This window comes from Carex rostrata, chromosome 1 (genome assembly GCF_964058835.1).
Source record: "Carex rostrata chromosome 1, lpCarRost1.2, whole genome shotgun sequence".
Taxonomy (NCBI): domain Eukaryota; kingdom Viridiplantae; phylum Streptophyta; class Magnoliopsida; order Poales; family Cyperaceae; genus Carex; species Carex rostrata.
In genome coordinates, this window is record NC_135918.1 from 4,574,773 (window position 1) to 4,597,089 (window position 22,317).

Here is a 22,317-nt window from a genome sequence, read left to right on the forward strand (position 1 = left end):
TTGAGATTGTTAATTAATTTAATGTTTTAATTTGTGGGTACTTGATTTGGAACGTGGAAGTTCCTATGTGGTTGAGAGAAATCTCAATGAATGGAATTAATTGCTTTTATTTAATTTATCACTTTTTTAATGCTTGTGAAAATCGTTGGAACAAGTCATGTAGATATTTTGGAACAAATTGTAGAAACAGAACATATTTCATTGAGGGCTTTATGTATTTATACTCTATAATAGATATTCTCATTATGTTCATATCAAAACATTCATCTTTATTGAAACGACAATTGCTTCGCATAAGAAATGTAAATATCAAATATAATCGAAATAACTGTGTCACTTTACCATATCGAATTCTCAAGTTATTTTGTTGTGAAATGAATTTCCATCTAATATGGCATACAGAGGATAAGAAAATTATATACACAAAAAAAAAATCAACATGAGTGATATCTGAAAACTCTTAATGAACATCAAATTAACACATCAATATAGAACAACTATTTAGAGAGTAGAACTAGAGTGTTCCTAAATTTATCAAGTCTCTGTGAACTCAACTCTAAACTTATCAAATTTATTATAAATGACGAATCTGAACTATTGAAACTCATCTACTTTACGTGTGATGCATCTACATACAAAAAAAATTCAAACTTTCAAATTAATTTAGTACAAAGTCAAGCGGTCAAAATTAGAAGGTTTATAAATTAATTTTAATGCATTCATTTTTTGAACATTTTTTTACCACTTAATTCTGTGCAAAATTAATTGAAAAAATTTAAATTTTTGTATGTAGATGCATCACTCGTAAGGTAAACGAGTTTCAACGATTCGAATTCGTTATTTAAAGTCAATATGATAAATTTTAGAATGCTCCAGTTCACAACATTGCAACTCGTTTACCTTACGAGTGATGCATCTACGTACAAAAATTTAAATTTTTCAGGTAAACGAGTTTCATCTGCATCACTCGTATAGGAACTCGTAGATGCTCCAGTTCACAGAAAATTTTGATGAACCTAGAAACATCCTAGCTCTACTCACTATTTAGATATATATTTTTAATTTCGATTTTAACTTTGCAACTTTTCACACTAGTTTCAACGCAAGCACTTTTACAACAAAAATAATACTTAATAAATTAGGAGAAATGTTTTGGTACCCGAGCCATCATACCCGAGCGCGTCCCCTAAGTAGTTTAACAGAAAAAACTTCTATTTTCAGCGCTAATATCCAAACATTTAAAACTATGTTTATAACATTTTACAATGATATTCGCAAGTATGTAAACTTCTGTCTGAAAGCATTAAAATTCTAAATCTATATAGTTTTAACTCCTAACAATTTTTGTCTTCAACCCAAAAACGGAAAAATTCATTTCACCCACTCTTTTTTATTTTTTCTCTGATCATTATAATTTATTTTCTCGACGATCCGTGATGAATTTTACGAATTTAAAAATACAAACGTTTTTTATTTGATTTTATCTTTCAAATAAGATCCATGAATAAATAGTTTTGAGTAATTTTAAAGTCATTTTTTTTAAAGTAAAACTCATGATCACTTTAAATTTTCAAGTTTTAAAATCTTAGTCTACAACTATTAAAATTTTCAAGGCTTTGTATACGAGATTTATATGCTTTGTAAATGCAGTGTTATTGTTGAGGTTTATATGCTTTAAAGTGTTATTATTGAGGTTTAAATTCTTTATACATGAGGTTTATATGTTTTATTATAGAGATTTAAAGTGTTATTAATGAGGTTTATATGCTTGTAAACAGAGGTTTAAATTAATTTGAAGCAAAATTAAAAAAAAAAACTGAAAGTCACAAAGATTTAAAGTGGTAAAAAAATTACGACACAAACATAAGTAGAAAGCTATTATTCATGGATCTTATTGGAAAGAGAAAATCAGATAAAAAACATTCATATTTTTAGATTCGCAAAATTCATCACGGATCGTCGAGAAAATGAATGATAATGATTAGAGAGAAAATAAAAAAAAATGGGTGAAATGAATATTTTCGTTTTTGGCTTAAAAACAAAAGTAGTTAGGAGTTAAAAGTTAAAAGTTAAAATTATACAGATTTATAATTTTAATGCAAGCAGACAGAGGTTTAAATGCTTACGAGTAGCATTGTAAAATGTTATAAATGGAGCTTTAAATGTTTAGATATTATCGCTGGAAATAGAAGTTAGATAATATTGATAGTTTTTTCTGTTAAATTATTTGAGAGACCCGCTCGGATATATATATATATATATATATATATATAGGCTGTGGCTAATTTGCTGCCGGCAGCATTTCTGCCGGCGGTGCTGCCACTGTTTTTTCTATTTTTTGATGTTCAAACGACAAATATAAACCGTTAGATGTTTAATCTATATTATAATCTACTTGGAGACCAAATTTTATATTTTTTGGAATTTTTTTACTATATATTAAGCTGGTTTGAAAACCGCTGATTTCAATGCTGCAGAAATTTACTGAAATCAGCGGTTTTCAAACCAGCTTAATATATAGTAAAAAAATTCCAAAAAATGTAAAATTTGGTCTCCAAGTAGATTATAATATAGATTAAACATCTAACGGTTTGGATTTGTTGTTTGGACATCACACGGCTAAATATAGCCCCGGCAGCACCTCTGCTGAAATGCTGCCAGCAGCAATTTAGACAGACCCTATATATATATATATATATATTTTGAGTAAAATTCGGAGATATTGTTTGAGGTACAATTATCGGGCCCAATGAATTATGACATTTTTATGCATCCAAAAAGGAAAAAAAAGAATCAAATACCAAATACGCAATTATCTTCCGAACTGCCAATAATTTTGTTCACTTCAGTAACGTTGACTTTTATATTATATACTGATTTGTTAATTTAGTCAATTACGTTTTTTTTTCTTTTATTAATCACCAGTTAGCAGCATGTTCCATATTCCACTTTTTTTTTTTTCATTGAATCACAAACAGAATACTTATTAAACAACAACAACGGCAACAAACGTGCATCCATAATAAAGACTTTGGCTTGATTCTGATTCGCTCATAACGGACAACGTCCTTCGTTTTTCACTTTGAAAATAATAACTTAAAAAAAAAAAAAAAAGACAGAAGCTCGTTGAATTCATATATGAAACATTGAGTTAATATTGCATATAAAAGTCTAAAAGCACAGTAATAATAATAGTTTATATTTTATAATAAATTAAATTTTCGCAATAACTATAATATAAAAAATTATCTCAATCAAATAAATTAATATTTAATAAAGTACCTAAATTTATCACAACACAATCAACACATGAATATTCACACATAAAGTACGAGGTACGTATATGATAAGTGGAATTTATATATATTTTTTGATAGAGTTTTATCTAGAAATTTTGGTCAAAATACCTGCTTTTATACTGAGATTGAGGATTATGACATTAGGTTCCGTTTATTTGCATATCAAGATACTTGAATAATGAATATGAAAATAAGATGAAAACAAGTAAAATTGGACAAGAAATGATTAACCTCAGCCCAAGCCGAATTTTTTCTACTCTAACAAGCTGCACAAGATGCTTCTCTCTGCATAGCCGAAGTCCTTCGGCTCTGACTCTAGCTAGGTACGGATCCGTATCCTCCCAAGTACCCGACTCAACAAAATTGAAACGGACGGCGTAGATTTAATATTAGCCGGTGCCTGTTCGAGATGACAGAGGGGAAGTATTATCTGTGCTTTGAAATTTGTGCCAAGTGAAAAATTCCAATCTTGAGTCGTCCAATTGAATTTTACTCTCAGTTAGGTAACCTGAGAGGATGTGAATTCGCTAGGTACCGTAGAATGAGGAGATCTGACTTCAGGCGACAATAGAGCCAGTCTGAGAAAGATCCCTGTCTATGTGAATTCACATCTTCTGCATTAACTCAAATTTTGAGTTAAAATTTGGACCATCCGATTGAGATCTGTACTAATATTAAAGGGCCCCGTGCGTTATAGGCTTGGGCCGGATTGGCCCGAATTCTGATCGTACGGTTCATAAATTAACTCAAACGGTACGTTAATGCAGAGGATACGTGTCCCTGTCTATGTAGGTTGTTATGCTGCGAATTCGGATTCCCTCCATACCTCTGGTGCAATTTAAAAATCTGGACCATTGTTTTAACTTGGCACGAATGTCAGAGTGGACCCTTCATAGTTTTTTACAGACTAAATTTGATCAATCCGGACCATTTTTTTTTTGTTAAATTGCATCTCAAGCAGCTGAGGGGATACAGACTCTTACACTACAAAAGCAGATAATTACTAAAATAGAATTAGAAAACCCTCAAATACCAACAATTGTGCAGCCGAAGTACAATTAGTTGGATAAGAACTGAGAATTACAGTGAAATCTCAAATTCTAGAAACATCTAGTCCATACTGCACCGTAGTTAAATTGCATTTTAAGTTACAAACTCCTCTCAAAAATCTGAAATCGTCTAGCTTGTTGGACAGTTGCAACCTCTTACTCAAATTTAATTCTTGAAGTCCGACACTTCTATTTCATTTTAGAGTAGATTAGAATATATTTATTAGCGTTCGTGGATTGCCCATTGATATATGACACTAATAAAAATCCTTAAAATTTAGCCCTTGTTTGCGGAGCATAGAATAATCGAATCTATATCCTCCAAAGTAACATAATATTTCGGTTTGAATCATGGCCGTTCGATTGGAATCCAGTACAAATGGTCTGAAGTGAAATGCACGGAGTTGCTCTAATAATCGTACGGATTTTGATTGGAGAAATATTCTGTTACCTCAGGTGATACGAATTCTGATTAAACTGCTTCTGTCTTTTTGCAGTTGTTAATATATCAAATCCATTATATTCAGTATATTGTTTATAAAGGGGACGTGTCCAGTGTTTTGAAATGGAGATGATTACGATTCCGTCCAGTGTATACCTTTCCTACCCATTTCCCCCACCCCGCTCCACCTCTCTCTACCATCCCGTCCTGAAATTTCAAAAATACGGTCCGGCCGATTCCAACGCCAGCCAGATCAGATCACACAGAAAAAAAGCACACTCAAACCACACACGCAGCAAAAAGGAGAACTAAGAACGGAGGGAGCGACGCAGAGATCTATCCAACAATGGAGTCCGTACTGTGAGATCGATCGAGAAGGTAGGAGGAAGGGGGGAATCAATGGCGACGGAGAGAGAGAGGGAGAGGGAGGCGGAGCTGGAGAGCGCCATGTACACCAACTGCCTCCTTCTGGGGTTGGATCCGACTGTGCTTGAGACGGCCTCCAATGGCGGAGGTGTGAGAGGAGGTGCAAGCCCTAGAGTCGGGTTTTTCAAGCACTCAAACCCTAAGCTTGGTGAGCAGCTACTCTACTTCCTTCTTTCTGCACTTCGCGGCCCCATCCAATCCGCCAAGGTTTTAATCTGATTATTATTCTTCTTCTCGTCAATTATTTCATTTTTCTTCTTCCTTCGAAATTTGAAGAGAATTGGCTTGATTGAATCTGAGATGAAGGCAAAGTACATAATTCAAGTCAAATTACCAATTTGCTTCTTCTTGTCCAAACAACACCCAATATAACAGCTTGCCTTTTCACAAATCATTGAACTATGGGTTCTGCAAATAGTTATAAAGAAGTTGTTGGGTTCCTGGCCGGTGTCTCTGAGCAGGGATATTTGATATAAACCAATATGCCATTTCCAGTGACAAAGTTTTTTTTAGAGAACCTCGAACTAGTGATTCTATGATAAAAAACAGATAAAAAGAAAAAGAAATGAAGACATTTTATCGAAGCCGAAGTTAATTTAGCAAACTGCATAATGATACTTGATGTCTGGTTTGCCTTGCTTCATTGTTAATCATTTCACTGGGCAGGATTTTGACAAGGCCTGGCCTATATATGATTCAGCACAATCAAGAGAGTTTCGGAAGGTGAGAAAATTATTTGATTCCATTCAATTCTTCTCTTCATGCTGTCTTATTGTATCTCCATATTGTTAACTTTTTATTTTCTATTTTTTGGCTGGCAACAAGATTGTGCAAGGCATTATAAGCGAGCTAGAGATGCAAGGTGCATTGCCAAGGAGCAGTTCTCGGGTTTCATCTCTAGCCACTTGCTGTGGGCCCAGGTCAGAATCTACATTTTCTTTTAAGGGTCTTTTTTGCAAATCAGACTTGATATTTTATTGTGTTTGCTGTAAGGCCCAACAGCTTGCAAATTTGCAACCAGCCCTGTAGATTTGAGGTACTTGAAAATAACAACCGACCAATAAAATGCTGTAATGCAAAACCTCTTAACACTTATGAGTGCTATTGTTTTTTTTTTGAACTGTGAATAATTAAAACAAAGACAAGTGGTTGTGATGCTGGGTTCCAATTCATAGGGACTAGTAACGAAGAGATTTTAATATGGATGTTGGTTTGGCCTGTTATGTTATTTTTGCTTAATTTATAGGCCATAGATATTTGCATGACATGACAATGTTCTGCATTTATCACATGAAGTGTTGGCTGTTATGTGTTAGGCATAAAAAGTATTGCGAGAGTTTTGCCATATTAGTAAATCAGAAAATAAGCAACTTACATCAATCCCGCATTTTTAAGGCACTGGCAATAATTAGTTTATTAGATGAACCTTCTTTTATTCTATGTTATACTTTATGCAGATTTGTTGAGCTTCTGTGGCAACTGTCAGTGCACACGTTAAGGGAGGTTTATAAACGAATGTTTGCTTCTGACGCGACATCTGACCCATTGCCTTCTGCACTAACAGATTATTCTTATCTAAATGCTGCTGCATTACTTCCTATCTCAAAGGTATCTAAGCAAACTTCTGGCTGGTTGAATAACATGTTGTCCCAAAAATGTGATTACCATGGCCTAATAAAGTTCCAGCTTATGGCATTTGTGGCAGAAACTGTTATTATCCTCAGACAAGCCTTTGGTTCATGCATAAGTATCAGACAGATAATAAACAAGCCAATAAAAAGGGATAGAGAATCACATGTTTTTTATTTGTATTCCAAATGTATTATTATTAATTTTTTAAGGGTAAAACAGGCAAGGATAGCACTGGAGAGAAGGAAATTCCTAGAGAATGCGAGCATAGCAGTTCATAGACAAAATACTTGGTCAAATTTGGCCAATGAAATGACTGCAGAATTTCGTAGTCTTTGTGCTGAAGAGGTTGGTACCACAATGATATAAATACATTGCTACAGCTATTCTTCTTTTGTTTGGGAAATGATAACTAGTTCTACTGTGTTTTATTTTTGTTAATGCCATCAGGCATATTTGCAACAAGAACTAGAGAAGTTGCAAGAGTTAAGAAATAAAGCTAAGGCTGAGGGCGAGTCGTGGGATGACCGTGCTTCTAGCTCATCAGGTCAAACCTCACACCTCGTTTCTAAGGCGACTCGGTTGTGGGAATCTCTTCTAGCTCGGAGAGGTAAGTTTCTTCCTCAGATTGTATGTCTATTCATCTTAATCATTACTGTATCGTGGGGGTACATATATGCCACTACCACAATATTTACTGATAATAAACTAGCAAAATGAATGGGCTAAATATACAACAAACATATTTGACTACCATAACTGAAAAATGCTTGTCAAAAAAGAAAAGAAAGTAAACAATACAGGTATGTTTTAAATCATTCAGGTGGTTGTGTATCAAGTTTGGTGCAATTTACAAATGATTACTCATGCTTTGAATGATTTAAAAGTTTAGCAGTTCAGTTTTGTTGGCCTTTTATCAGTGGCTAAATGATTTGTTAATTGCGTCAAATTTGATATGTGGTCTATCTAAATGAAAAAGAACATGTTTGTAAATTTATTTTCAGATTTTGATTAATTTATGCTGATTGTCAAAATAAAGTTTCTGTTATACTCTGCTGACAAGTGTTGCGGACATAATCTATTTTTGGTATGTGATTCCTGATTTTCATCAAATGGATGTATTTTAAATTATTTTTTTGCACTTTCTGTAGGTCAACATGAAGTTCTAGCTTCTGGGCCAATCGAAGATGCAATTGCTCACCGTGAACACAGGTACCTAAATTCTATGAATGAGCCAACCTCGTTAACTTGCAATGTGCTAGAGTTGTCCTAGAGTTATTGTTTATTTCCAATTACTGTAGGTACCGAATATCAGGAACATCACTACTTGCAGCCATGCAACGAGGCTCACAAGATGCGCTTTCGGCACCAGTTGGGGAGTTATCACCACAAGCAGCTTCACCACAGATAAATGGGATTAACGATGATGCTTCTTCTTCTACATCAGATGATAGAACCGGCCTTGTCCACCCAACTGTTGATGTGACCGAGATACTTCGCCGGTGGACACATGCTTTGCAAAGAATCCACAAGCAATCTCTCTATTTGGTGAGTCAGTGCTGTGGGTCTGTACATTTTCTTTTGCTCTCTCTAGTAAAAGCACGGATTTCAGTGTTTTGGTATCTGGTATTGGAACTGACTTATGTTGGGACTTGTGCTAGCTTCTTCTCTACCCTACATAATCCTTGATTAATCCATGATAATTACCATATATAAGACTTCGATATTTCGGTAATCTGATAGCAACTATCAGAATCTCAAAAAAAAAAAAGACTTCAATATGGTATAATTAAAGCCAAGTATAATGACCATTAGGGAAAAATTCAAAATTCAAAACTGTCTGCCTGCCCATGCTTCTTGTCAGGGCTATTACTTTTCAGTTTATTTTTGTTGAATGTATTGAACTTTTAAGGCTGTTAACAAGTGACATAATTGTCAATTTTGGTAATACTTGTTGCAAATGTTTCCTCTTTTGGACAGAATTGGCACCAACCTTTGGGTTGATTTTTTCTTTTACTGTGTACAACATAGAAATTTGTTTTGTAATAATTAAATTTTTGAAAAGGCCAATGAGCTCTGTTCAGTTTCTGCAAAACTTTAAATATTTAGAAATGAAAAAAAAAGTTCTTTACTGAGTAGACGATATGTTCTAAAACATGCACTGAGATCTAATATTTTTGGTACAAATTGTGCTTAGCTTATATGTTTGACCAGTGGTATTATATGGTGGCTTCTGTGATAGGCCAAAGCTAATGGAGGAGAGGGCCCAGATTTGCTCCGTGATGCATCTGATGGTGATAGCAGCGGCCATGCTGAGTCCCTTGCTTCTACCTTAGCAGAGCATAGACAGCATCTAGTTAGCATACAGGTACAGATGTACTGACTCATTATTAGCTTATCTAGGTTGATTTCATGTTATCCCTGTGAAACGACACATATAGGCTAATTTCTACAAAACATTAAAATGTTATGCACAGCTTTTTAGAAAGCAGAAAATATCGTACATAACCCTCCTGTTCCAATAATAAGGAAGAAAAAGGTGATGATTTAATTACTTTTGATGAAGGAAGCTAAACAATTTATATTGTTTCACAAGGTCATATGTTACTATGTTTTTTTAAGATATTGATGGTATTGTATTGTTTGCTATTGGGCATACATGAAAATATTGCCTCAAGTTCAAGTTATGTCTGTTTTTCTTATTTGTAATTTCCAGCGATTAAAATTATTCAATAATCTCAAATTCTCAACCAGTGCGATAACTGGGCCCGGCAGTATGCTACCAGAATTTGTATTAGTTAAGCCAGACTCAAAGGTTGTGACATTTTATGCTCAATTTTTGTGCTGGTATGCTATAACTGCTGAATCAGACTCAATTAAGTTGTAATGCGGCTAAGCTTCTAGAAAGAAGAAAATTTAGACAACATTGAAGCCTGGGTTTGTAGTAGTTCTCATCAATTTATTCTTGAAAATACTATATACTGGTTCTCTCATACTCTTTTGTTGTTACTATTTTTTTTCTAGGGACTTATAAATCAGTTAAAAGAAGCAATTCCAACTTTGCAAAAATCAATAACAGACCTTACTGGAGAGGTCAATGCCATCACAGGAAGTACAACTGATGAACTAAATTCTTCAGGCTCAAGATTTTCCGTGCAAACTCAAAATACTGAAAATGGTGCTGATGAGCTTGCTGATGTGGCATCTAAACTTTCTACCCTTCAAATTGAGAAAGCACCAAGTCCAGCACCTAAGTTACCCTACCTGTTCAGCATGACTCCAAATCCACCAGGAAAAAACACACAAACACCAAAGAGGAATGCTATGACCAGCCAAATGGTTACCCAGACAGTCAGCAATGAGTCTGAATCGAAGAGGGAAGCAGCACTAACAACACAAGCTTCTATGACACAAGGTTAGAGTAGGTTAATTCTAATTTTCTTTTTGCGTGCCTTTCCTTTAATTTGCGGAAGAGCTTTTACATTGTTCAAGAAATTGAGTAAAATGCCAGAAATTGCATGAGTGGACCTTTAATAAAAGAGAAATTTAGATATATGCCCATCATTACTTCTAGAATTTAGATATTTCCCCATCAAAATTTTTAAATTAGTTATTTCCCCATCTAAATTCACTTAATTATCAATATCCTCATTTCTTAATTTAATCACTTAAAAATAAAGATTAATATTAATAAAATATTAGAAGGACAGTTTTACCCTTCTTCTTTATCATAGTATATATTAATGTAGGAGAACATTCCTTTTGGAGCCAGCGAGGGAAACCGCTGCTTCCTCAGTCTCATTTTCCTCTTCCCACCCCTACTGTCTTTCTCTTTCTCTTTTTCTTTCTTTCTCTTTCTCTTTCTCTTTCTCAAGTACGGACGTACCGCTGATGCTGGCATCTGGCACTGGAGTGGGACTTGGGACCAATCGGAGAGACTGTACCGATCCATGAAGTCTTTGCTTCATGGGTTCACTGCGGCCCATTATACAACTTGTGTTAATATGTGCGTTATATGTGTATATGTTTTCATATTACAATTCACCCAAGCATTTTTGACGATGCATTGTATTTTTGGTTTGGATCGAAAAGCATGCTAAAATAGACTAGAATAGAATTTTGTTATAGAAGAATCGATAAATAAATATTAGCAAATTGAAATATTAGATTATAGCGAAATAAACACTTCAATTTATTCTATCAGGTAGAGGCTTTCTTTCTTTCTTTGGGCTATGTAGGTAGGTAGGTGGTAAAGCTACTTTTTTGAAATGTTGTATATTTTTCGAAGGCAAGTTTGTTTAGGGGCAGTCCCCGTCCACCCCATCAATCCATCATGAATGAAAGCCTTCATGGGTGGGAAATAATTAATTTTGAATTAAGAAATGCTTCTGTTAAATAAAGAAGGTATGCAATGTAATAGTGTGATAAAGAAGAAGGGTAAACTTGTCCTTCTTATATTTTATTAATATTAATCTTTATTTTTAAGTGATTAAATCAAGAAATGGGGATATTGAGAAATTAAGTGACGGATAGATATCTAAACTAGTAAGTTATGATGGGTATATATCTAAATTTCTCTTAATAAAATGCCGTGGACCTTACAGATGATTCATTTGGTTAGCTACTTTAGTGACATTGCACTAGTAAAATGCCGTAGACCTTACAGTGTGACATTTGGTAAGCTATTTTAGTGACATTGTATTTGTAAATAGTTTTATATATATATATATACACACGAAGTTAGCTGGCTTAGACCACTGATCTTCAAAAAAAGATAATTATTTTGTAAGAATAACTCTTTTCATTATCAACCCTTTGAGAACCTAATTTGTAGAACTGATGTACTCTTTTGATTTCCATAAAACTGTCTTTTTCTGAAACCTTCTCTTTTACTTGACAGATAATGATGGTTATACCGCACATGATATCAGGCGGTCAGTTCGTGAAGCTGCATTATCAAAACCAATAACTAACTCTGAACCACACAAGAGCATCTCCAACGATGCGTCAGATTTCTTCGTGCCCCTCACATCCCGTTCCACAAAAGAGAGATCAGTTGATAGCACCACACCGCCAAACCTCAGAAAACATAGGTTGGTTTACCCGTCCCCAAAAGGGCATACTCAAAAGGCATCAGTGCCAGACAGGACAAGGGGTTTTGATGTGCATGACCACCAAAGGTCATCTTTTCTCTCACTAGATGATTCGTTGGATCAAGTTTTCTCGCCACCTCTGCTGATGGAATCAAATCTCTTCCCAGATACATATGAGGACTTGCTTGGTATGTTTGTTTTGCAGTCCCACATTTTGGCACCAGTAATCTGGACTCTGTTAGGACCAAGTATTACATGAACTCTAACACTGCATCATTACTCCTATACCAACTGATCTAATCGATACATTCTCTACTAGTGTAATTGAAATAATCAGCCTGGTCCAGGTACAGTAAACATGCAATATACAAGGCATTAGAAGTTAAACTTCTGCTTTTCCCCTTGCAGCTCCGTTATCAGAAACAGATGCAGCTCTAATGGAGCATTGAATTCTACAAGTTAGGCTTTCCTTTATGGCTGTGACAGTTTAAGGGCCAGCACTATCTCATGCAAATATCGTGGCTACCAAATCTGGTACCAAGGAGGGGCCTTGAGTTGTAGTGGATGCACCAATTTCCAGACTCTACATGATTCCTTTGGCTGAACCCATGCTAACATTTTTATGCCGTGCTTAGGAAAGTTGTTTTCCTGTATGTAGTTCATAATATTATTTTCCTTGTGTATTTTGTTGTAATGATTTATTAATGATTCAATCCACTCGGCCAAGCGTTTCATTTATTTAAGGTTTTTTTTTCAGATTTTTCTCGTGTATTGTCTGTTAGAGAATAGAGATGGTGCCTGCATTTCTTCGTGCAATTGGTGTTCACTGGATTGACGCGTGAGGGATTTTCCTTTTTCATTTTTTCGTCTTCTGTGTTTTTCAGAACAGTTGTGACTAAACTCAAATTCTTCCTCTTTTGGGCTTTTCATAGTTAGGGCCTTCAGAGGAAAAGTAGCACGCCCAGTTGTTTCTTTTGAGGTTTGATATCCGAATCCAACTTGTTATAGGTTATTGCCGGGAAAAATGAGACAGATCAAAAGGCAAGCACAGAACCAGAGGTAATTATGGTCGGGCAGTGTGTTGATTTATGATGTATGCGTATTATTATTGGAACCGAATCTCCTGCCCCCTTATGGGCAGGAAATTCCTGCCCTCATATTAATCTGGCCGTTCAATTTACTTTAAGATCCGCGTTGTGATTAAGCGTTTGATGAAACAGAAAACTCCTCCGTTAACTATTTTTTCCTTCCCACTAATCTCTCGTTCTCTCCTTCCTCTCATGGTTTCTCCTCTCCATCTCTCGTTCTCTCCTGTGCTCACTCGCTCTCCCAGTCGAGGTCCTTCCCACTCCCCGAGCCACACCGCTTCTCGCTCAGACGCGCTGCATTCTCCCAGTTGCGCCTTGGCTCAGCGTAGTCTCTCTCGCCTCGCTCTCTTCTCTCACCTCTTTCTTTCAATCCACCGACTTCGCTCAGATTCTCTCGCTCGATCTCTCAGCTCCTCTCGCTCAGGTACGTGCACTATCTCTCTCTCTCTCTGAGTTGCTCTGATTTGTGATGCTGTTTTATTTTGTGATAAATTGGTACTGTTTTATCACTGTACTAACAATACCAGTTAGTAAATAAGTGGTACTCTTTTTATTTTGTGGTAAATTCTCATATCTGTGCCTCATCTTTCAATCTACTAGAGCTCATATCTTTACATATGAACTGTTATACTGGTCACTACATAGAACCTCAAGTAACCATAATAGATCAGGGAGTTGGTGCTGGATCTTGAAATCAACTGGTACCAGTTCAGAACCTACAGCTTATGGTACCAGTATAACATACTGAAAGGAACAACGCAGCACTAATCCAGCACCAAATAATTAATAATTGGTACCAAAATAATAATTGAGATAAATTATAGTATGAATGGTACCAAAATCTAGTACTTTCATAAGAAACAACAAATAATAAGATTTTGGATATGGCTCTAAGTACCTTTACGTTGGCGAAGGAGCTGGACATATATGGTCTCAAGGATGTGCCTCTGTTTTTTTGTGCCCCGAAAAACCTTTATCAGTTGTCGGTAACACATGATTATGTGAAGTAGATGGGTTGTTCCTGTTTTGTTTGTGTAAATAAGTAAATTAAGTCAATTAATAAACAATGGATCTGATGGTTGTCATTTCATATTTCATGGTTGGTGGAGCTGATCCATTTCTTTTGAATAAAAAGTAAAAAAAATGTACAGAAGAGGAATAAATAAGACATTCCCATAGAATAAATGCACATGACAATTTATTTTATACAACATCTATTTGAATTTATAGTGTGCCAAGTGCTCGATAATTGTATAAACTTGCCTTTATACGAATAAGATAATTACAACTACCATAAATAAAGCACCAAAAAATTTTGTGAGATAAATAGTGATGTAGTCAGAAGATATCCAAATAACTACTTTTGTGAGACAATAGCGTTCGTGATATAATTGCTGTGCAATACAATTTAGTTTTGTGTTTAGTTCTCTTTGTTGGTGTGTATGGAAACACATGAATGACCTTTGTTTTGTGGTTGGGACTAAGATCAAAACTAACAGAAATTTAATTATAATGATTAACTCTATGTTTCACTATTGGACATGTACTATGAAAGATATATCAAGGATGCCTTGGCTCAGTGGGTGCTAGCAGATATGAAATGCATCTCTCTTCAGACTTGGGATGATGGGGGCAACACAGATTGTGCCGATGGAGGAAAATTCAGACTTGAAATGCATCTCTCTTCAGACTTGAAGATAGAAATTTATCTATCATTTTGTTTGGTAGTTTGGTACTGTATTGGTTGTAGTTAGATTGATTAAGAACCCTAGATTTGGTTTTGGAATTTGTTGCCATGGTCCCTTTTAGTTTGGTACTGTATTGGTTGTAGTTCGAAATGTTTTTAATAGAGAATGCAAAAGATATATTAACAAGCATAGAGAAGAAATTTAATTGAGATGTTTGCTGTTTACCCAAATGAAAGAGATGGAGAGAAGAAACGCAGGAGAGGAAGGAGACAACGAGAGAGATCAGATATGGAGAGGAAGGAGAGAACGAGACAGAGAGAGATGGAGAGGAGAAACACATGAGAGGAGGGAGAAAACGAGAGATTAGTCGGAAGGAAAAAAAGAGCTAACGGAGGAGTTTCTAAGTTTTCCGTTCCATCAAACACTTCATCACAGCGTAGATCTGAAAGTAAATTGAACGGTTAGATTAATATGAGGGCAGGATTTTCCTGCCCATAAGGGGGCAGGTGATTCGATTCCATTATTATTCTCTTTTATCTTTTCTAGGCTCCGTAACCTCCGTTGACACTAACGCATGCTAATTACGATTATTATTTTCTTAATTTTAATTCGAATAATGGTGAAATGTTATAAACATAGGTATATTAATGAACAAATTTAAAAAAATGTAAAAAAAATATTCATATTATAAATCAGTATATTAAAGCATAAGTTATCTGCAAACTTAGGGGTGTGAATGGCATAAGGGTATGGATAAAGCCTATTTCGTACTCATTACCTGATCGGATAATTGTAAAAATTATATATATTATATATATTAATAAGCATTAAAAAAGAGTATTTTAATTGGTTTACTTGTGCTTAGCATGATCAGTTTTTTTTTCAATGAAGTACTATACATGTGTGAAATGAATCTATATGTCTTAATGTTTTATTTAATAAATGATAAAAATAATTATTATATTAGTATTACTTGTTATTTATCCACTACTGTTTCATTATTCGACAACTATAACGGACAAGGGTAGGGTACAGATAAGATAATTTGTAGCGGGTAAGAATAGAATACAGATAAAGACAATTTGTAACAAATATAAATATGAAAATGTTTTCACTCAACCCTTACCGTATCCGTTGACACCCCTATACAAATTTTTGCAAGACGGTATATTTTTGTGTACAGTAAATTCCATACAAACTCATTTTTTATGTAAATTTGATTTAAAACAAGATTATAGTAATAGGAGAACATATTATAGTGTGTAAAAAATTTATAAATTTGTATTTTCTAGTGAGCTTTATACAAACTTTGCTTTTGTTAGCCATAATTTAGCTCCTTAAAGTGAAGAATAAGGGCCTTATTCTTCATATATTCTCCAACCAATTAACTTTAGTATTCAATATTACTGCGAACAACTAAATAATCACAATAACCATAGAAATTGAACAAGCCAAAGCAGCTGTGTTACATTAATCTTAAGCTATAGTGTTGACTCGTTTTACATAAGCCGCATATCAACTACCTACAGGCTAAAACAAAATGATTGATCTAATCAAATGTACCAAGGACTCTACTTCTCCTCAACATAAACCCAAGAAATGATTTCCTGGTAGTTTCTGAATAGCTGTCAATGCGATACTAATTACATGTGTTGTTAACTGTTAACTAGTATACCCAAAAAAAGACCAGATTTATGAAATCGATCAAACTATCCGTCAGGCTGTGGACACATGCAATCAGGCATAGGGAAGTTGTATAAAGAATCATTTGGCTTTCTAAGCCCATATCCTTTTGCATCACTGTTGCGAAGCATATCCTGCATCTGACGCTTGAACCTATCCCATCTGTAAAATTAATAGACAACTGTTACGTAATGTGCCATGACACAGAAGCACATATGAGCCACATTCACCAAGACAAATTCATCACTGTACTTGTTTCTCAAAAAAAACTTGTCAACTGGGATCTGAGTCTTAATTCATTGTGAATTATGACTTTATAAAAGAACTCATGAAAGGGTTTATAACTCGTGAATAATAATAGTAATGATAACCTGATGTGGGGGTTGTCAAGATACAAAACCATTTTGCGCTTGTCAGGCTTGATGGTCTTTGCATGGCCATCATACATGTATATCCTGTGCCCCATTAGGAAATGCGGGAAATTACCCCCTTGAGTTGTTACAAATACTTCACCATGCGCGCATATCGTGTAATCTAATGCTGCCAGCCTAGAAGAATGCCCCTTCAGAAAAGTACAGTGAAGAGAGTCAAAAGAGAAAAACAGTGAAGAACACATAATGGCAGTGTGACAGTTCTCAGAGTTACCTTAAAAGGTGCGAGTTCATCTGCTGAGGCAAGGGTTTCTTTAGTTTCTAAAAGAGGAAATAACTGTCGAAGAGGAGCCATGTACTTCTTCGCATTATAAATCTTACCTGATGCTACATATAACAAAGTTTTGTTGCCAAATCCCATCCCCCTAAGCATCATGCCAACCTGCCCGGGCCAGAAGTAAAATAATAAGATAAATAATAACAGCAAACATTTAAATTACAAAGGACAAAACAGCATGAGAGAGAGAGAGAGAGAGACCTCCAAAGGTGTGAGAGGGCATCTACCATCTCTTCGGTTAGCCTCGGGGCTTATTACTCGGCCATGCCGATGAAATTTACCTCTCCAGCCCCTCTCTCTCACCCTCTCCATTTCAGCCTCCTCTTCTATTCCTCCATCATACTTGCAACATGAAAATGCCACCATGTCCTACCAGTACAAACTAATGTTAGATTGAAATATTTTTTAAAAACAAAAGGCCATTTTCTTGAGAAGTAACAGTTTTAGCTTTATAATACATGGGGAACAGGAAATTTAAAGCTCATTTTTTTGTTTGTTATGAAAATGACTAAACTAACCCTGATACACTTCGTAAACAATTGGAGGAATAATTAAGGTTTTAGTTTTCATAAATTTAGAAATTTGTCAATTAGTTCAAAATAAAAGTTTTTGCAGAAATTACAACCAGGCCATCCCCTAGTTGAAAATTCGAGGAACAATTTCCTCCCTATTAAATCATAGTTCCCCAACCAATTACCTTTTATATGTATTGGTTTACCTTTCCCCTAGGTTTCATTCCAAAGAGACAGAGTTAAGAAGTACAAAGCTAGGATCTCAGATACAGACCTCTTCAAAACGAAGATGCACAGAGACATATTTCCCATCACTCAAAGAATGACTTTTCATCACCATTCGGTCAACCATTTTCTGTGCCAGGAGTCGTATAGGTTCTGAGAATCTCAAAGCTTCAAAATTTGCTAGGCATCTCAGTCTCTGCATTCTCGGCGGAACCGTCTGTGCCAACCTGTTAGAAAATGGTGCTATCCTGACAGCCCTGCACCGGACATAAATTAATTGGTACATGAGGAATGCCGAAAGCCCAAAACTTATTTTCTTACTATATATTGTACTTTCTCCATGTATTATTTGTCTGTTTGCATTGAGATCTGTGTGTGCATTTGGGTGTGGGGGAGGGGTGCAGCCAGAATTTATGCAGAAAAAATAATTACTTTTTGCATGTTATCGGCGACATTTCCCTTTCGCATGGAAAGGTGGAAACATTAAACAATTCTTTTGAAAGGAAAAATAAAATCCTTGTGCAGAAGTTTGAGCTTGAGTTCAATGACTGTAATTATCAGTTTTTTTATTGGAAATTTATTCACCCAAGTTAAAATTTCAGCTAATGGGCGTCAGTTGCTGACCACAATGGAATGTACCTTAATATAGAAATACCATTTTTCCCTTTTTGTGTGATTAATTATCAATAAACCATATTTAGCTTTCAATTTGGAAGGTATTTGTGTCCAATAAAAAACAAGCAACATTGCCTAGCTAGACTATTTCTAAGACCCCCCCCACCCCCAACACACACACAAAGCCAATTTTGACTTAAAAATCTTGTCTTTGATGCCACCATGCCTCCCTTTGTTTAAATTCTAGATTAACCAACATAACAGAGATTATGCTAAAGATAGACAAACCAGTATCAAAACCAAGCTATCAGGTATATACCAATACCAATAGTGGAAATCAGTATAAGCCTTGAATAGTTCAAATCATTCTATACTTTTACCTCTCAATAACAAATCTATGATGAACAAAATAAAATGATACATACCCCAATTCAAGCAATTTGGGAAGAACCTTCTGTAGATAATATGACTTAGATGAGAAGGCCTTGGTTCTCATATTTGTTATGCTACTTATATTATGGTCAAATTTCTCCAATAGATCTTCTGGAAGCCCTTTAACCACACGAACATGATTCTTCAGCGATTCAATAAAATAATCCTCATCAAAAATGTCCCCAAACTTGCTGAAAGAAAGATGGTGTGTTACTATTACAAGTAAATCAATATGAAGTTTACAACTCCCAAGCATAAATTAAACACCACTGTATATTAAGATCCCTTGACACATGCATGAATTCATGCAAATATAGGCAGACTTAGTCACAACAAATGGGGTTCAAGTATGAATTATCTTAACAAAATCATATATAACATTAGAAAATACTATTAATGCACGTATAATTTGACAAAAATGGGGTAAATCTTTGACACCCATAATTACAATCCATTGTTTTTATGGGATCGTGTATACTTAGACAAAAAGGCTGCATGCACAAGCAATTTCACATGCATGAAATCATAATATCACGTAATACCATCACCTACTGCAGAAAACCAGAAAAGTATTTTATGTTTTTTTTTTTTTTGACAAAAAAAGTAAATATAAGACTTCAAAGTAGCCACTGCCAAGGTTTAAAAAAAAAAAGACTTCAAAGTAACTAAAAAAAATGAATTTATATGTTTAATCAAAAGGGGAAAGAATGTATGGTCTAATTTTTTTGACAAATTAAGGAGTACCTGGAATCACGCCAAACACTGTTTAGATGGAACATTGGTATGACTAGAGTTGCATTCAACAAGCCAGCAACCGCAACTGCATCACATATCTGAAATTAAAGATCAACAAGTAATTTTACCAAATTATAAGAAACATTTAAAAGTATGGTGAATTTCTTCAGGGACACTAAACTTTGCCTCAGATCATATATGAGGACATAACATTTTCCGACATGAACACTGACACCAGCACTCTGGATTTTAACCAAAAATAATGACGGGGTGACTTGATCAGAACAAATTAAAAGTTACAGTGGCTCGTGAAGGACAAATTAAAGATCAGTGACCAATTTGTGACATGAGGCAAAGTTTACTGACCTCCAAAGAATTTCACGCTCAAACCAGAACAAAAAATAAATGAACTTGCCGAAAGACGTTGTTGGTTAAGACCACCATTTGCTTCAATTATGAGATAACCATTTGATGGCAGTAAACCTGTGAAGGGTATACCTAAATAAGCTATCAAAAAGTCTCTTTCAGGAATATAATCCAGTTGCAAGAGATTCTAATTTCAAATTCTGAAATTAAAAACCTGTATTGGTTAACCTCTTGTTGGTACAGGGCTTCCATGTTTGTCCAGATTTTTTATGCCATGCTGTCTTCAACTGCCAAAATAGAAGGTATTAGTTACTTCTTGAGGTGCTATCTAAGAGGACAAACTTTTCACAAAGTCATGCATGTCATACAATTTAGGAGCCTTCACCTACTCACAGCAGAATCTTAATGGGCAAAATCAATTCAAAAGGTAACAACCAAAGACTCAAAAAAGTTTACAGCTATTTTCTGAAATAGAAAAGGTTGCATTTTATCTACAAAACTAACAATAGAATGGGAACTTTTTTGAGAAGTGAATGGAGGGATATGGATGTTATTAAACACAGATCACAATCAAAATTAACTAACACGGCGTAGTTTTATTCCAAAATACAAATTCATGGAGTCATGTATTTTAGGAGCCTTCACCTACTCCAAGTCACAACAGAATTTTAATTGGCAAAATAAAAAAAAAGGGTAACAAGTATAGACTCGAAAATGTTTACAAATGTTTTTTTGAAATAAAAGACATTGTATTTGATCGACCAAACTAACAAACAGAACAAAAAGGGTAATAATTTGACAAGTGAAGGGGGGAAAAAAGGAAAGTTATTATAAGAGCATTTATTGCGATCAAGATGAATTAAGACAACCTATTTTATAAAGCACAAGATAAAAATTCTCAAAAAATACCACAATTGATCAAAGAAAAAAAAAGTTATGATCACGTGTGAATTAGAAAATAAAAAAGGTAAAAAAAAAGCCGTACCTTTCTAACACAAAGCAAGGAAAAACAATGATGAACAGAAGTGACCAAAAGTTCAGTATTAAAAAAAGTAATCGAACTATTGAGTCTTACAGCATTTGTATGATTCGAATCAGCCTCCATCATAGGCCAGAGCTTTTCAAACACCTGAGAACTCTTATAAACTGATCCAGGTGCTGGTACATGTCTCCGGCGAAAAGCCGCAGTGACACCTACTACCACGGCTGGAGAAGCCCCGTCAAGGCTCCACTTTCCGGCTAAGACCAGAATTGCAGAGAGATAGAGGAGGGGCACGGCGAAGAGGACCCCACGACGCCGAAGCACCGCCTTCACCACCGCCTGAACTAGATGGGGCGCGGTGGCGGGAGGAGCTCCGCGCTTGCGACGGGTCACGTGCATCGCATGCGCCTCCTCCTCTTATCTGTCATGTGTAGAGAGATAGAGAATTAGAGAGACGAGGAGGAATTGGCCGTTGAGGGGTTAATATTTAGAAAATTTAGTAAAGTTCACAAGACGCACAAGAGAGCGAGAGAGAGGGCCAATTGGGCAATTGGCGATGGAGGGATCACATTTTTTGAATAAGAAATGCTGATTTTAAATGGAACATTTTCTGAATTCGGATCCCCTTCAGTACTCAAATTTTTAGTTTGGATATGGACCGTCCGATCTGCTCTCGCACGGATATTGATGATCATGCGTTCCACATCGGACGGTTTGGATCTAAATTCAAAATTTGGATTACTTTAGGGGATCCGAACGAACATTTTCTGGGATACCTGAAAAACTTCCCTGAGAAATATCCAACGTATTTTGTGGAGTTTTGGTAAATATGTTTGGCAGCCCTTGGAAATGTGGTTTTTTGTTATTAGCTTCTATAAAGTTTTTGCGGATTTTAATTTATTTCTTCAAACTTTAGTTAACATCTAATAAAACTATTTTTTTTTTCTAGAAATGGATTGTTTCAGAGACAAGAAGATAAGGGCCTGTTCGGCCTCCAATTGGGAATGGGCATGGACACAGGAATTGAACTGAAAAGTATTATTTCCGTGAAAAAAAAAATTCAGTTGAACTAAATTTTTTTTCCCACGGAAACAATAACGCGGCCGAATAGGACCTAACTGACGTGTATGGAAGTTGCTCATACGTTGACCATGAGCTCTATCAAAGTTTTTAGTACAAGCATGCAATACGTAATGTAAATTTGAAGATAATTTTTGTACCATAAAAATGTACAAGTTTTTTTTTTAAATTTAATATAAAAATAAGATATTATAGAAAATATGTAACTAAAAATTGGTAGACCTTGTAGAAAAAATTCTCCAGCGCATGGTTTGTCCTAAATACA

The 22,317-nt window shown here is 35.2% G+C and overlaps 2 protein-coding genes across 8 annotated transcripts; one reads left to right on the top strand and one right to left on the bottom strand.

Annotated features, from left to right (window-relative positions):
- Positions 1–4,986: 4,986 nt before the first annotated feature.
- Positions 4,987–12,681, top strand: AUG6 (HAUS augmin-like complex subunit). Of its 2 annotated transcripts, none has more exons than XR_013511339.1 (12): positions 4,987–5,423; positions 5,883–5,939; positions 6,042–6,136; positions 6,674–6,824; positions 7,068–7,193; positions 7,296–7,455; positions 7,997–8,057; positions 8,147–8,393; positions 9,088–9,213; positions 9,870–10,260; positions 10,595–12,126; positions 12,347–12,681. XR_013511339.1 is itself a non-coding variant. In XM_078301333.1 (12 exons), the coding sequence occupies exons 1-12, from the start codon at positions 5,190–5,192 to the stop codon at positions 12,385–12,387; spliced, it is 2,070 nt and encodes a 689-aa protein (XP_078157459.1). In that variant the 5' UTR covers positions 4,987–5,189; the 3' UTR covers positions 12,388–12,681. The 2 variants fall into 2 exon arrangements, 1 of the variants encoding a protein (XP_078157459.1); XM_078301333.1 differs by having other exon boundaries at positions 11,746–12,126.
- Positions 12,682–16,152: 3,471 nt separating this feature from the next.
- Positions 16,153–21,509, bottom strand: LOC144553256 (O-fucosyltransferase 9-like). 6 transcript variants are annotated; one of them, XM_078301366.1, is made up of 10 exons: positions 21,066–21,509; positions 20,205–20,277; positions 20,040–20,107; positions 19,634–19,722; positions 18,883–19,080; positions 17,892–18,099; positions 17,307–17,474; positions 17,043–17,210; positions 16,769–16,959; positions 16,153–16,559 (listed from the first exon to the last, which is right to left on the bottom strand). In XM_078301366.1, exons 1-10 carry the CDS (start codon positions 21,369–21,371, stop codon positions 16,424–16,426), a joined length of 1,605 nt encoding a protein of 534 aa, XP_078157492.1. In that variant the 5' UTR covers positions 21,372–21,509; the 3' UTR covers positions 16,153–16,423. The 6 variants fall into 6 exon arrangements, with proteins under 6 accessions (XP_078157492.1, XP_078157487.1, XP_078157479.1 ...); XM_078301361.1 differs by having other exon boundaries at positions 20,040–20,122; XM_078301353.1 differs by having other exon boundaries at positions 20,040–20,131.
- Between the last annotated feature and the right edge of the window lie 808 nt (positions 21,510–22,317).

Bases quoted from the DNA above. Each gene is read 5' to 3' on its own strand.
- AUG6 (XM_078301333.1), top strand. From the start codon at position 5,190: ATGGCGACGGAGAGAGAGAGGGAGAGGGAGGCGGAGCTGGAGAGCGCC. The intron at 7,194-7,295 runs GTTGGTACCACA...TAATGCCATCAG, and splicing joins GTAGTCTTTGTGCTGAAGAG to GCATATTTGCAACAAGAACT. The intron at 9,214-9,869 runs GTACAGATGTAC...TTTTTTTTCTAG, and splicing joins AGCATCTAGTTAGCATACAG to GGACTTATAAATCAGTTAAA.
- LOC144553256 (XM_078301353.1), bottom strand. From the start codon at position 21,371: ATGCACGTGACCCGTCGCAAGCGCGGAGCTCCTCCCGCCACCGCGCCC. The intron at 19,723-20,039 runs GCAAGTTCATTT...CTTTAATTTCAG, and splicing joins TTAACCAACAACGTCTTTCG to ATATGTGATGCAGTTGCGGT. The intron at 17,211-17,306 runs GTCTCTCTCTCT...TGGCCCGGGCAG, and splicing joins GCCCTCTCACACCTTTGGAG to GTTGGCATGATGCTTAGGGG.